We start from the raw sequence: 14,219 nt of genomic DNA, 5'->3' as shown, positions 1-14,219 counted from the left end.
AAGCCTCTACTCACTCTGCAAAAGTTTGCCGTAAAAGATAAACCCAAAAGCTCATCTTGCCATTGTGATTACGACTGTGGGGATGTGCAGCAGCTGGCACGTAACTTAATGAAATCTCTTGACTCTTATCCTTTACTACTGGTTGATGAAGTGTGCACACTTTAATTCTGCATTTTGGTAGAAAATGTTTGATTTAAAATACACACTAGTTGCAAGCAACGCATGTCCTGTACTAAACCGTTCCTGTGTGAAATCAAGCAGAACAGGATTCATTTTAACAAGAATATGCCTTCACTACTACTATGACCCTGTGTATCTTTTTGTCATAACTAGTCGATCGTATGTCACATCACGCTTTTTTAAAAGTATTAAAAAGATAACCGGGGATCTGAAAACATGCACATGTACAGTAATATTTCTAAATGTGACGAAATACCAAAAGTCAATACACAAACGTCACGTTAAGGGAATTGCACTTTTCTTCTTTCGGTGCTGAAATGATAAAACCAACTGGGTTTGTGTTATGAATTAAGAAAAAAGTGAAAAATAAAAGTATTTATGAAAAGTATTTTTATAAATGTAATGTATAATACCTCTTCACTGCATACTAAGGCAGTGTGTTGAGTTTAATCATCGTTGTTTCATTTTCTAATATCCTTTTACAAGTACATTATTACATATTTAGTGTGGTGAGTATAATATTTAAGATACAATGACATTGACCGGTGGATGGCAGCACAACTTTTCACTCGGCCCAGTCTGCCGAAATTGAGGAGACGAAGAAGAAGAACGATTCACCGGAAAGAAACCTTTCACCCCTGCCGCTGTGCATGAGGTTGGCGGGCTGCTAGTTGAATGTGTGTTTGATGTATTTGTTTAAATTCAGCTGCTCAACTGGTGAACAAAACCTCAGTGTCATATAACTCACTATCACGCGGAATCCTTCCAGTCGGGTAAAGCAACGAGTTTACTTTTAAAACACTTTATTTCACACTTATCTAGCATTTAGCTCGCATGCTAAATAATAAGGTTTCAAAGCTAGCAGTCAGGCTAACTAACCGGCGTTCTTCCACCAGCTTGCTAACATTAGCTGGCACTGGACAGCCGTACATCTCCCCCTTTGTTCACGTGTGATACCTCGCCTTACTTGGCTAACGCTGTTGTCTAACTCCGGATTTAAACGGTATCACCTGAAGGTACGTTCACGGTGGTAGCGCAGCCATGCCGTCCAGCGCTGGACCCAGCAGCCCCGCAGCTGCGCTCGCAGAAGCGCTGGAAAACTCCTCCCGGCTCATCGACAGACACCTGCAGGAAGACCGCTGCTTCCCGGACCTCTCGGAGCTGCTCAGCGTCCCCTCGCACAGTGAGTCATGTGGAGGGATGTGGCAGAAGAGAGACAGACCTAACAGTAGCTACCAAAGTCAAGGGTTTCTCTGTACACTAGGTATGCTGTGCTCAAGGGTACAAACGATGGGATAGAGTAGGCGGTGGGAAAGTAGTCCCTGTTGATGCTGTCAACGGTTGTTTACTCACAGATGTAAAAGAACAACACGAGACAGGTTTGAGGGAAAGTATTTTGATGAACACTGTTTGCTCTATGATGGGATATATGTTTATATACAAGATAACTGTATTATGATCGGGATACAACATTTGGTCTGTGGATAGTGCAGGGCATCGTCAGACTTTAACTCTGTTGTCGTTTATTGTGTTGATAGATATGCCGTCCCTCTCTGGAGTGTTGGACATGGACTACCCCCTCCAGGGACCAGGTCTACTCGGTGTGCCAAATGTCCCAGAGCTCAGTGCCGTCCGCCGAGTTCCTCTGCCTCCTGAGCTGGTGGAGCAGTTCAGCCGTATCCTTTCACTTATTCAGGAAAAACGAATTAAATTGACTACTTTTATTTGGACCCAGAGGTTTCCATCTCACACATAGCTAAAAATATCTATGGGTGATTGCTTTGTTTTGAGTTTCAACTTAACCATTTTCCAGATATGCAATGTAACTGCATGATGGGAGTTTTTCCAGAGATCTGTCGAGCATGGCTTACTATTGACAATGACATCTTCATGTGGAATTATGAAGATGGGTGAGTACCGTTACTTTATATGGGACTGACCTGATGTTAACGATGTGCATGAAACCAACTGAAGTGCCCACAAGGTGAACTTTAATGTATTGTTAGTATTCCCTGTTAATTGTGATCTTCCGCTGAAGATAAATCCAGAGTGAAGACAATTATTTCCTTTTTGTTTCTCTTATGTTCTTTGCAGAGGAGATGTGGCCTATTTTGATGGCCTCATTGAAACCATTCTGGCAGTGGGCCTCGTAAAACCAAAACAAGGTATGTTTAAACATTTAAACGCGGCATTGGTTAAACATTTTTATTTATCTGAGTAATGTTTTTGTGTTTTTCTTCTCAGGGATCTTACAGCCACACATTCACTACCTCTTAGTGTTGGCCACTTCTGTGGATGTCGTGATCCTTGGGCTGAGCTTCCCCAACAGCCAGGCTGGTGAGTCCTTCCTCTTATCACAGTGACGCTGCATTTGAGTCATTCCCTGTAGCATGCGATTGTGTAGATGCTACTGAGGAATATTCTAATGACGCTCTTCTGTTTTTCAAATTATTTGAAATTTTAGCCGCAAGAGTTTAACCTCTTATCTTAACTCCTTTGGGGAATCCTGTAACAAGATGATACGATCACGCTACAGTACAATAAAAGATGTCTAACTGCTTAAAAGCTGCAAAAGAACATGCATAACACGGCAGCTTGCAGCTTAACTTGTTGCCACTTACACTCGCATATGTACAAGCAAGTGCCAGATATTAATAAGCGAGGCAAATGTGCCAGATAAGGACAGCTGCTGTACCATAACACTATCATATTGTACACACAGTTAAGAAGCAGTACAAAGCCATTAATATCTTCATGAACCTGCGGTGGTTCATCTGTAATCTTTGTGTGTGTCTCTTTCTTTTGTTGTAGGGTTGAATGACAGCATGTCTGGTGGGATGCAGCTACTGCCAGACCCCCTCTTCTCGATCCCCACAGACAACACCTACATCCTGTCCATCACCTCCACAGACCTGGGACGCATCTTCATGGCGGGAAAGGACGGCTGCCTCTACGAGATCGCTTACCAGGCCGAGGCCGGATGGCTGAGCCAGCGCTGCCGGAAAATCAACCACTCCAAAAGCTCTCTGTCCTTCCTCGTCCCCTCTGTGCTCCAGTTCTCCTTCTCTGAAGACGGTGAGGAGAGGGACGCGGTTCTATGTGGAACGATGTCTTTAGTTTAATTAAACTTCATTTTTAAAGTTTGTGGTCCTTATGCTCCGCAGACCCCATTGTGCAGATTGCTATTGACAACTCCCGCAACACTCTATTCACACGCTCTGAGAAAGGTGTCCTGCAGGTATGACGTTTAGTGAATGTCAAGTCAATATTTCATGTGTGTGGTGATTGTCAGTGGGCTGAAGCGACTTGCAATGTGTCTGTTTATTTAGGTGTATGACCTGGGGGCTGATGGTCAAGGTATGAGTCGTGTGGCGACCATGTCGCAGAACACCATCGTTGCGGCTGCTGGAAACATAGCCAGGTATGTCACGGTTTGTTGACCCTCAGCCGTGTTTCTTTCACATCATTAATGAGATCTCTGAACCTCTCCTTCCTCTGCAGGACTATTGATCGTTCCGTCTTCAAACCTGTCATCCAGATCTCTGTGATCGACAGATCCGAGTCCTCAGATTGTCACCTGCTCGCTGTCACGCATGCAGGTAAACATTACCGAACACTAGTGAAGATGAGTAAGAATAGTAGGATACATGTGCAGTAATATGATATGTTTATACTTCATGTGTGCTTGCATATATTTTCTGTTTCTGTAGGTGTGCGTCTCTACTTCAGCACCACACCGTTTGCCCTTCTACACCAGAGGCATGTGGCAGTTCGACCTAGCCTGCTAGCTTTGGTCCATGTCCGTCTGCCACCGGGCTTTTCTGCATCCTCTACCCTGCAGAAACCTGCAAAGGTCCATAAGGCACTACACAGCAAAGGTGAACCTTTTGTGTCTGCTTTTCATCGGTTTATCAGAAAGACCCAATGGGAGTCAAAACTCAACATTGTTTCGTTTCTTTTACCATTTTGTCTCTTCTTTGTTTGAATCTTCAGGCATTCTGTTAATGGCTGCTTCTGAGACAGAGGACAGTGACATTCTGTGGTGCATCAATCATGATTCCTTCCCCTTCAAGAAACCCTTGATGGAGACTCAGGTTGGCACATAAGAAACTCTTACTACCATTTGTTGCTTCTCTGTATTGCTGATTACGTATACAAGTGCTTTTGTGCACTGCTTAAAAAAATATGCCTCTCTTTCTCCTGCCCTCTATTACAGATGATGTCTAATGTAGATGGACACTCTTGGGCTCTTTGTGCCATTAGTGAGGAGAGACCATCCAAGATATTTACTCTTCTGAACAAAGAACAGATCCCCATCACGGATTCCCCTGTGGTGGTCCAACAGCACAATATCCCTCCGCAGAAGTTTGTCCTTCTCTCTGCAAAGGTGAAAACTGCCGTCATGACTCACCATGCTGCACACATGCTCGATGTTGTCATATTGGAACCGAAACAATGTCTCAATCACGTATACTAAGAGTAGCCTCCTTGCCGTCCTGTAGGGGAGTCATATCTTCCAAAAGCTGCGGCCGGTGGACCAGCTCCGTCACCTCCTGGTGAGCTGTGCCGGAGGAGAAAATGAAGAGGTTGAACGTTTCTTCAAGCTGCACAGGGTACGAAGCTAAACTATTAAATGTGTGATGTTTAAAATCCTCTCGACGTGGCCTTTAGCCTGAAACCGGCACATGACACACAGTGTGTATTTGAGTTGTTGATCTGTTCCGTACAGGAGGAGCAGGCTTGTGCCACAGCACTGATCCTGGCTTGTTCCAGCGCGGCTTGTGACAGAGAGGTTTCACAGTGGGCCACCAGAGCCTTCTTCAGGTCAGATTACATTGTTCACACTCGCTCAGATTTACACTCGCTCATACTGCACACAAACTAAACGCAGCTCCTTTTGTTGTTGTGATCAGATACGGAGGAGAAGCACAGATGAGATTCCCGGCTGCCATGACTTCTCCCAGTACTGTTGGACCTGTGATGAGCTCTCCAGTACCAGGTGAATCAATAGTAAACATTGACCTGTGGAAAACATATAGATAAAGACCGAATATATCAGCTTAAAGTCTTGTGACATTGTGCAAAGCCTTTTCATTTGAATCATGAAAAAAATAGATATTTGAATAGTTAGAACCTCTGTTTTTTTTAAGAACAAATATTCTCAGTCAGAACTTGACAGCCGTAGTAAACGTTTTACTCTTCCCCAGGCATCATGCCCCCAGCTTTTGCCACACCTTTCGCACCAATGCACTCTGGCTCCGCCCCCATCACGCCCATGTCAGCTGGCCCAGAGGTTATTTTCTCAGGGAAACACAACGGCATCTGTGTCTACTTTGCTCGCATTCTTGGGTGAGTAAATCGTGTCATTAGCTGTCACGTTGTCTTCTTTTGAATATGTTTTCGATATGCGTCTCTTTAGTCGGAGGTGTGGATGCTGATGTGTGACGGTGGTGTTAATTCTGATCAACATGTCTTTCTCCCCTGCTCTCTGCCGACCACACACTAACAGAAACATTTGGGATGGCAGTCTTGCTGTTGAGACAACTATAAGCAAAGGAAATCAGACCGCCAGTATTGTAAGTATCAGTTCGATGGTGATTGTGTACGTTGTTAGAATGATTCGTTGAGACTATCCGTCGTCTCCACAGTTGGAAAGCAGCGTTGGTTCTTTTGAGCTGGAGTCGGTGCTCATGGAGCTCTGCGGTTTGCGGGAGTTTCTTGATAAAAACTCTCAGTTCAGTCCGTCTGCTCTAGGCGCTGCAAGGTGAGAGCTCCTTTGATGCCTTCACAGATTCTGTTAGTTCTCCAACATTTACCTTGCTTTAAGAGCCATTAAGTGCCATTTAGAAGTTAGTTCCTGTGATAACAGGTGGCTGCAAAAACGTCTGTCGCTAAGTCTTGTCCCCCCCCCCCCCCCGAATAACATCTGTTCTGCTCCCTGTTAGTTTCAGCTCCCCTGCCAACCTGCAGCAAAGGCTGCTTGGATTTATACGTCCTGACGGCACCAGCTCTCAGCAGGTCCAGCAGGAGCTCCAGAGGAAATATCACAGTGAGTTATGAGTACAGGTTTATATATTAAACCATTGTCAGGAGAATTGATACCCCAAATATCAACGGTATTACTAATCAAGTAAATGTGGAACTTTGTACCAACAGAAGAGGAGAAAGTGACGTCTTCATTCCTTCAAACTCCTGTATCTCTTTGTGTTTCCGTCTCTGTTAACAGCAAAGGCTCAGGTCTACGAGAAGGTGTCCCTGCAGGGCATCCAGCAGCTAGTGCATCGCTCCTATCAGACTCTGGCCCTCCTGAAGCTCCTCTGTGATCATCAGTTCAGCGTCATTATGTCTGAGCTGCCAAAGGTACACGTGTGCATAAACACCTGCTGTAGACACCTGCAGGTGCTCATACATTACCGCTGCAGTACTCCTCCACATGCCTTCCTAAATTGCAATAGCTTTTTGTTTTCAGCCATAAACCCGGTGAGCCATGTGAGCTCTCCAGTATTTAGCTCATTGCTCACTTTTTTCTGTGTTTTTAGGACTTTCAAGAGCAGATGAAGGGAGTGAGCTTTAAGGATGTAGTGATCCGGGGAAAGGAGCTGTCTGGAGCGCTCATCACAGCCCTCATTAACGTCTACATCAAAGATAACGCCTCCGTGGAAGCCATCAGCAATCACCTGCGTGACATCTGTCCCCTGCTGTACAGCAGCGATGACAGCATTTGCTCCAAGGTACAAACATATGGTGTTTTTCTGAATTATCTTAAGATCTTAAAAAGGCACTAGATATAGATAAATGTGTCGGCCTTTTAGCACAGCTTCGGGGCTCTGCGATTATCGTTTTATTGATGTCTCGGTGCTTTTCAAATTTCTTTTGCGATCTTCAGGATAATTTTAGCGGCATCAAAGTCATTAAAAGGTATCGATTTACCCGACATTGATCCACGTGTCGTGATACTGAATTTGTTGCTTTTGTCTCGCACTCAGGCTAATGAGCTGCTGCAGAGCTCTAAGCAGATTCAGAGCAAAGCGGACAAAGAGCGAACTCTGAGGGAGTCTCTGCGGCTCTACCAGCAGATCAGCCAACACACAGACCTGCCGCTGGTCTGCTCTCAGTACAGACAAGGTGGGGACAAACAAGACGTACTTTGTGTACGAGTGTACTTTGTGTGTTCTATAATACCTTTTATTTTTTGACACTAATGCTATTGCGTTGTCTCAGTGCGTTTCTACGAGGGAGTCCTGGAGCTGTGCCTCACAGCAGCAGACAAGAAGGATCCACAGAGACTGGGGCCCCACTTCTACAAGAACGGAGAGCCCGAGGAGGACGGAGTGGGCCAGCAAGCCTTCCATGAAAGGTAACGCGAAGGCAGAATTGGCACACGAATCGGCGTCATTGATTGGCCATTTCAGACGATTGTCACAACATTTCCCACCCCCTCCTCTGTCTGCTCCAGGCTTTCATGTTATAAGTGCATCACAGACACCATGCAGGAGCTGGTGAACCAGAGCAAAGCCGCCCCGCAGTCCCCCAGCGTCCCGAAGCAGCCCGGGCCTCCCGTCATGACCTCTGACCCCAACATGCTCAGCAACGAAGAAGCTACAGCTCATGTGAGTGAGAAGCTGACAGTCGATGCTTATTTCTTGCCAGAGCAGTGCAGATGATCTGGATTATTAATGAAAATATGTTGTTCCGTTGTAGTTTGAGCAGATTCTCGGTCTGGCTCAGAGGTCTCAGGACGAGCTGTTTCACATCGCTCTGTACAACTGGCTGATTCAGGCCGACCTCACTGACAAGTTACTGGAGGTACAGTATCTGTCCATGTGTGTTTGTCTTTTTTATGTGAAATTGCATCGTAAAGGAACAATATGTCACACTGATGGTTAGTGTATGAAATGGGTACTAAAGGCCAAATTCAAAATTTTGGAGAGATTTGAAGATCACACGGGTCTCCAGGTTGATGACACTGAACCAAAAAGAGCGAAAGCCACAAAATTGAATAAATGGTATTAAACAGCAGTGGGTCGTCGGTGACTCCAATGATAGCAGTTAGCATGACGCTGTTAGCCAGCACTAGTCGGGATCACTGCACCACCTGTGATTTTTAATGCAGTTCATGTTTGTGTATCCAGGCTTTTCTTTCACCCAGACCTTTTTAAATTAGCACATCATCCAGATGTCATTGCCCCACGAGTAGTTGTTGTCTTGATGATTTGAGACACTTCACAGGTGTTTGTATAATTACATGCCATATGTCTGATAGCTGTCCTTTTTATTTGTTGTCCAGGTGAATTCTCTGTACCTGGAGGAACACCTGATGCATATGATCAAGCAGGACCAGAGCAAGGTGCACAACATGGACCTGTTGTGGCGCTACTACGAGAAGAACCGCAACTTTGGCAAGGCGGCTCATGTACTGGCCCGTCTCGCTGACATGCACAGGTTTGGCCACGGAGACCCCGGTGACCACATATACAGCATATGCACTCCATGGACTCTTTTCAATTCTTATTTAAATGCTCTCTTGTTTCTGCAGCACTGAGATCTCATTGAAGCTGCGTTTGGAGTATATCGCGAGAGCCATCCTGTCTGCTAAGAGTTCCTCGTGCATCTCGGCTCAGGCCTCTGATGGAGAGTTCCTTCACGAGCTGGAAGAAAAGATGGAGGTACGTCTGCGTTTGTGATCACGGTTTGAGTAATCCACGAGGGATTCGGCGTTGTAACCACTCGGTTTCTGTGTTTGGTTCCTTTTCTTCAGCTGGTGCGTATCCAAGTACAGATCCAGGACACCCTGATCAGACAGTACTCCCATCATCCCTCCGTGAAAAATGTTATCGCTCAGTTGGATTCAGAGCTTATGGACATCACAAAGGTAACGCGCAGCAGAACAATAGGGAGTCGGGGATTATAAAGAATCTTTCATTAACGTTTCTAAATGCTGAACATGTGTTCTCTGGTGCAGCTCTACGGGGAGTTCGCCGACCATTTCAAATTGTCCGAGTGCAAGCTGGCCATCATTCACTGTGCGGGACACTCCGACCCAATCCTGGTGCACTCGCTGTGGCAAGAGATCATGGAAAAAGGCGAGTGGTCACCACCAAACCTTTTTTTAATAATGCGCTTCCTCTGCCATATATGATGTTTTAATGATTGTTTTTGTCTCGTCTAGAGCTGGGAGACAGCGTCGCTATGAGTCCAGCAGACAGGATGAGGTCTCTCAGTTTGAAGCTGGTGTCACTGGGAAAGAGTTACGCCGGAACACCGAGATATTTCCCTCTGGGTGAGCGTTCGTACCTTCCTGTAATGATGTTCAGTTTTCCTCTCGTCAGAACTTTCCACCTTGCAGTTTACTAATTTGTAATATAATTTGACTTCCCCGTTGCATCATTTATGTCGTCATGCCTCGGCGGTACAGGCCTGCAGGGTCACGCTGGTGCTCTTGGTGATTGCTTAATTATCCTCTCATTACAAGCAGCCTGTTCAAACCTGTTCTTCTCTGTGGAGACAATGATTCATTTCAAATGCATCCTCGGTACTTGCATGCGCAGAATCAATTATGTCAAACTCAAAAAAAATGTCTCTTCCCCCCCCAGTGATGTACAAAGTGCTGAGTATGCAATGCTAACAAGTGCCGATACGTCCTTTTTGGTTGTAGAGTTCCTCGTAAAGTTTCTGGAGCAGGAGGTGTGTCGACTCCACTGGGACGTGGGCTTCGTCACCTCCACCATGCAGGAGATCGGAGTGCAGCTGCCACGTCTTCTGGAGGTTTATGACCAACTCTTCAAAACTCGGGTACGTGCTTCAGATTCATCATATTTCAATGCATCACTTTTTTGCCCTCGGATTGAGGATTAAATTGCCTCCTTGCTTAATCCACCGCTCTGCCTCATCCCCTCTTGCCTGTAGGACCCCTGTTGGCAGCGACTGAAGAAGCCGCTCCACCTGGTGGAGTGCATCCACGTGCTTCTGTCCGGATACGTGGACGATCCCAGCAGAGTACCAACCTATGACAGGTGAGCACAGTCTGAGGAGCTGCTCCACTTCTGGCCTGTAGTGGGTGCTGTGGTGTTTACAGGGACGTTAGCATGAGGCCTTCTACACAGGAAGACAAATGCTTCACAAACGGTTAGTTTGATGAACGCAGAACATTTTGGATAACGGTGTCTCCAGTGAGAGCAGCTAAATTATTACCATTGGGGGGGGGGGGGGGAATGGCTCTCATCTTGATCACACACGGGTGTTTTTTTGCAGTTTCTAAGCAACACATCATGTCTGTCAATCACTTGTGTGCTACCAGCAGCAGACGAGCGGATATAAAACCTTACTGTGAACTCCAGATGCCCACTGTCTAAGATTGATGCTTATTGTTTGCGTCAGAACTACTTTTCAAAGGGTTTTATGCAAAGGAAAGCTTCACATTTTACTTTAAGTCTTTCTTAAAACAATGCTCACATGGCCATTGGTTCATTTAACTGTTAATTGGTCGCTGTAATTCCTCCTGTCAATACTGTCAATGTAACAGTAACGGATGGATAGTGGATTCCTCCCAAAGTGTCTTTCAGTTCAACACTGTCTGGGGAAATAATAGAACTTCACTGCTTGATTTGACTAACTCAGACTCCGGACTTCCTCATATTAGCTTCAGCAAGGTGCATGTTGTCTTACTGAACCTGTCAACATCTGCAACAAACCCACAGTGGACTTGGTCTAACCTCTTGTTTTCCCTCCCGTCTCAGACGCCGGTTCACCAACGTGTGTCTAGACGACATCTGTGGATACCTCGTGGAGCTGCAGTCCCTGAGCCCAAACGTGGCCCTTCAACAAACCATCGGCAACTTCAAGTCGCTGCAGGCGAAGCTGGAGAAGCTCCACTGAACTCTCCTCATGACGTTTATTCACAGGACGAGCAACAGCTGACGTCTGGATCTGGCACTTGTTGGCCTGAATCAAGCAGCTGATTTAAAAGTGATTACACGACAACACGATGTTTGTGGTCCACAGTCGAGTTTGCCTCTTTCTCTCTTCAGTCTGATGTGTTGCAGCGAGCAGACGACGGTAATGTAAGACAGAAGAGACAAGTTTTATAACTTATTTAATACATTTTGTTATGAATCTAAACATGATGCTGAAATACAACGTAGGAAAGCAAGGCTGTTGGTTATTTGCATTGTGTGCAAATAGCTTTGTCTGAAAGATAGATATCTAAAAATGACAAAATATTTTCAGTTCCTTGTGTTGATAAAAACATGAAATCTCTGAATTTTAAAGGTGAGTTTTCATATATTGAAAATGCACTCATGGACGATTGATTTTGGATATTTTCGTTTGGATCCGCTTGCTAAATATATCCGACTAAAGCCTTTTGAATAATTTTGACTGTTCCGCGTTAGCCTCCAAACAAACAGTTGGGGTTTGGATGTTGTAATTATGTACATAACTTGGCCACAATGTTGTCTCTTCTGCCAAAGGTCATGCACACACACCGAAACATTTTTGTTTTTCATGTTTATTATTTAGAGTGAGCATTTTTTGTCTTCTCGGCCGATACGTTTAACAGTGATTTTGTGATTGTTTTGAATGCAGAACACATTTCTAACACGGTGCGGTTCACAGTGCTATGCTGCAAAAAATCACAAAACATTTTTATGAAGAAATAAAACTTGTTATTGATCTTGTGTATGAGGATGTTTTTGAAAACTTTATACAGAAACTAGTTGCCTGTAAACCAACAAACTCGTGTATTAACTTGCCTTGGGTTCTGATGTTACACTGCAGAGGGAGTGCAGTGATGGACTTAATGTCTTCACTGTTTGTGTTTACATAATTATCTTTAATTGAAACACACATAGGGTTTCTAACTGTCATCACCAACAGGAATTGCTGCAGTAATTGCTTGTTTTTTTTCCTCCAATTTGCCGTGCACTCTAGTGCACAATTATGCTAAATTTATAGCCTTATGAAAAATTAAATATTTTTTACTTTATGCTGGATTGATTTCTCTCTTAATGACAGTGAGTCAGTGCATTTATACCATACATAACGTTTAGCAGATAAGACTAATAACACAATACAGTCCCACCGCTTCACTCTATTGTAGCTCACTTTAAATGTTTAAAGTCTTTAGTTTAGTTTTGTAATCTGCAGTGTGAGCAGCAATATTATATTTTTACCTTCTATGACAACTTGTTTACATTTGTTTTATTTAGAAATATGATTATTTTACATAGCTTTTCAAAATAAAGGTACAAGGTGTTCCATTGTTGCGAGGTAAAAAGACTGAACAAGTGACAAACAAAAAAGATTCTATTTATATATTTTACGAGGATGTATGATGTAGTCCCGCTGATTGGAGCCCATCAAAATGTCCTCAACGTTATGTTTTAAAATATCTAACGAACAGTCCAAACCCCTAAAAGTTAATCACTTAAGCTCTAAAGTAATTCTAAAGACCAGTTTGTCGCCATCTCTTCTACAGTTTCTTCTTCAAGTAATGGATGCTTTTATTTATTCAGCCAGTTCTGACAGATCTTGGCTGTGATGCGCACATTTCTACCTTTTGCACGAGCAAGAAAGCTTCTTCACTCCGTACAAGAATATGTAGGGGATGATGCAGGTGTAGGAGGCTGCGACGTAGCTGGCCACCTCCACCAATATAGACGAGGTGTGGATGTTGTTGGAGATGCGCAGGAGCAGATGAGTCAGCCAGCAGACCAGGAACACGGCGGCTACGGCCACCACGCTCTTGGCCGCCCTCACCTGAGTGCCCGAGCTGGGACCTGGCTTCGCTCGCATCTGGCTGGGCCTGGAAGGATTTGGTGGAGGTGGAGGGGAGCTGCAACCTGACGGCCCTCCATTCGGACATGAAGAAGAAGCGGGCACGCCCGTATAAATGTGGGTTGGGGATGAAAGAGCTGTTGCATCTTTTGAGGGGCCGGGACCAGATACAGTGCTGACTAATCTGTCATTTCTGCTTTCGGCGCTCTTGTTTTCATCCTTAACCGTCTCCTTGGTAGGGTCAGAGTTATGACCCTGTACGCGTTGCTTGTTTCGGAGCAGAGTGATGACAATCTGGACGCTGGCGAATACCAACCCAGTGACGGGGAGAGCGTTAGCCAGGGTTAAATACAAGATTTCATAGGTTTGCCTCGCTATCTCATTGGGGAAGATGTCCACACAGTCTTCTTTGCTCTCGTTTCTGCCCTCCACTGCTACGAAGAACAAATGCGGGATGCTGAAGACCACCGCCACCGTCCAGCTCCCGGCCAGCAAACAGCCCACCAAGCACAGGCTGTCCAGCTGCACCGGAGCGCCGCCGCGCTTCAGAGAGCCCACGAGCTTCTGGTGCCAGAAGGTGCTGATGAAGAAGGTCGAGTAGATGCTGCTAGTTTCCGAGAGGTCGGCGCAAAAACGAAACACGCTGCAAAAGGTCTCCCCCAGGAGCCAACGGCCGGCGAAGTCCGCCACGGTGTCGGGCAGGTCCACCAGGTAGTTGGTGATGAGGTTGGAGACGGCCAGATTGATGAAGAGCACCTCGTTGGTGCGGAGGCCAGATCTGTGCCCGGGCAGGGAGCGTATAGCCAGCCAGTTGTTTCCCAGGATCCCTGCCAGAAACATGAGTCCTCTGATGATGGACTCAACCAACTCTTCTGCGTCCATCGTTTCACAAGATCAGGGGACGACTTCCAGTTGTTTGTCACTATACTGGTCTCGCAGTTTCCAGAGCTTGTTTTGTGGGATGTCTTTGGGCGTAGAGGAGGGTGAGAGGCCGGACCCAATCACACTGTAGAGTATTAATAGTCTCACTATTTTCTTTTTCCTCAGGGAGCCTTCATCATGCAGTCGCGCTGAGTTGGAGGTGTATCTTTCCAATGAGGGGCCCTCCCATGGAGCTTCCCCTGACTTCAAATAGACTATCGTGTGTTATCTGACGGAGCAACTCTTGAGAGTCCCTGGAGAGCCACCGGTTAAAGCTCAGAGTCCTCTGATGATTTTCAAACAAAATGTTACTTCAGTTCATAAAGACTCATTGGTTTCCACTC

At 45.4% G+C, this 14,219-nt stretch overlaps 2 protein-coding genes across 3 annotated transcripts; one reads left to right on the top strand and one right to left on the bottom strand.

Moving 5' to 3' along the window:
- The first annotated feature begins 793 nt into the window (after positions 1 to 793).
- Positions 794 to 11,857, top strand: nup155 (nucleoporin 155). 2 transcript variants are annotated; one of them, XM_076086386.1, is made up of 34 exons: positions 794 to 835; positions 1,197 to 1,363; positions 1,719 to 1,856; positions 1,994 to 2,090; positions 2,275 to 2,345; positions 2,425 to 2,517; positions 2,992 to 3,255; positions 3,345 to 3,418; positions 3,510 to 3,601; positions 3,682 to 3,779; positions 3,891 to 4,058; positions 4,174 to 4,274; positions 4,397 to 4,567; positions 4,683 to 4,793; positions 4,910 to 5,004; positions 5,094 to 5,179; positions 5,388 to 5,529; positions 5,690 to 5,756; positions 5,829 to 5,944; positions 6,126 to 6,229; positions 6,407 to 6,540; positions 6,720 to 6,911; positions 7,167 to 7,305; positions 7,402 to 7,537; positions 7,637 to 7,790; positions 7,882 to 7,986; positions 8,468 to 8,622; positions 8,717 to 8,846; positions 8,939 to 9,052; positions 9,143 to 9,263; positions 9,350 to 9,460; positions 9,836 to 9,972; positions 10,087 to 10,193; positions 10,917 to 11,857. In XM_076086386.1, exons 1-34 carry the CDS (start codon positions 831 to 833, stop codon positions 11,053 to 11,055), a joined length of 4,134 nt encoding a protein of 1,377 aa, XP_075942501.1. In that variant the 5' UTR covers positions 794 to 830; the 3' UTR covers positions 11,056 to 11,857. The 2 variants fall into 2 exon arrangements, with proteins under 2 accessions (XP_075942501.1, XP_075942511.1); XM_076086396.1 differs by having other exon boundaries at positions 811 to 953.
- An 872-nt stretch (positions 11,858 to 12,729) lies between these two features.
- ora5 (olfactory receptor class A related 5) lies at positions 12,730 to 13,836 on the bottom strand. Its single transcript, XM_076099363.1, has one exon. It carries the CDS (start codon positions 13,834 to 13,836, stop codon positions 12,730 to 12,732), a length of 1,107 nt encoding a protein of 368 aa, XP_075955478.1.
- Between the last annotated feature and the right edge of the window lie 383 nt (positions 13,837 to 14,219).

Source organism: Anarhichas minor, unplaced genomic scaffold, assembly GCF_050575085.1.
Source record: "Anarhichas minor isolate MPS153535 unplaced genomic scaffold, ASM5057508v1 ptg000002l, whole genome shotgun sequence".
NCBI lineage: Eukaryota > Metazoa > Chordata > Actinopteri > Perciformes > Anarhichadidae > Anarhichas > Anarhichas minor.
The sequence above is the reverse complement of the archived record's forward strand: the minus strand, read 5'-3'. Positions and strand labels throughout refer to the sequence as shown.

Bases quoted from the DNA above. Each gene is read 5' to 3' on its own strand.
- nup155 (XM_076086386.1), top strand. The intron at 7,538-7,636 runs GTAACGCGAAGG...TGTCTGCTCCAG, and splicing joins CAGCAAGCCTTCCATGAAAG to GCTTTCATGTTATAAGTGCA. The intron at 9,461-9,835 runs GTGAGCGTTCGT...TTTTGGTTGTAG, and splicing joins ACCGAGATATTTCCCTCTGG to AGTTCCTCGTAAAGTTTCTG.
- ora5 (XM_076099363.1), bottom strand. From the start codon at position 13,836: ATGGACGCAGAAGAGTTGGTTGAGTCCATCATCAGAGGACTCATGTTT.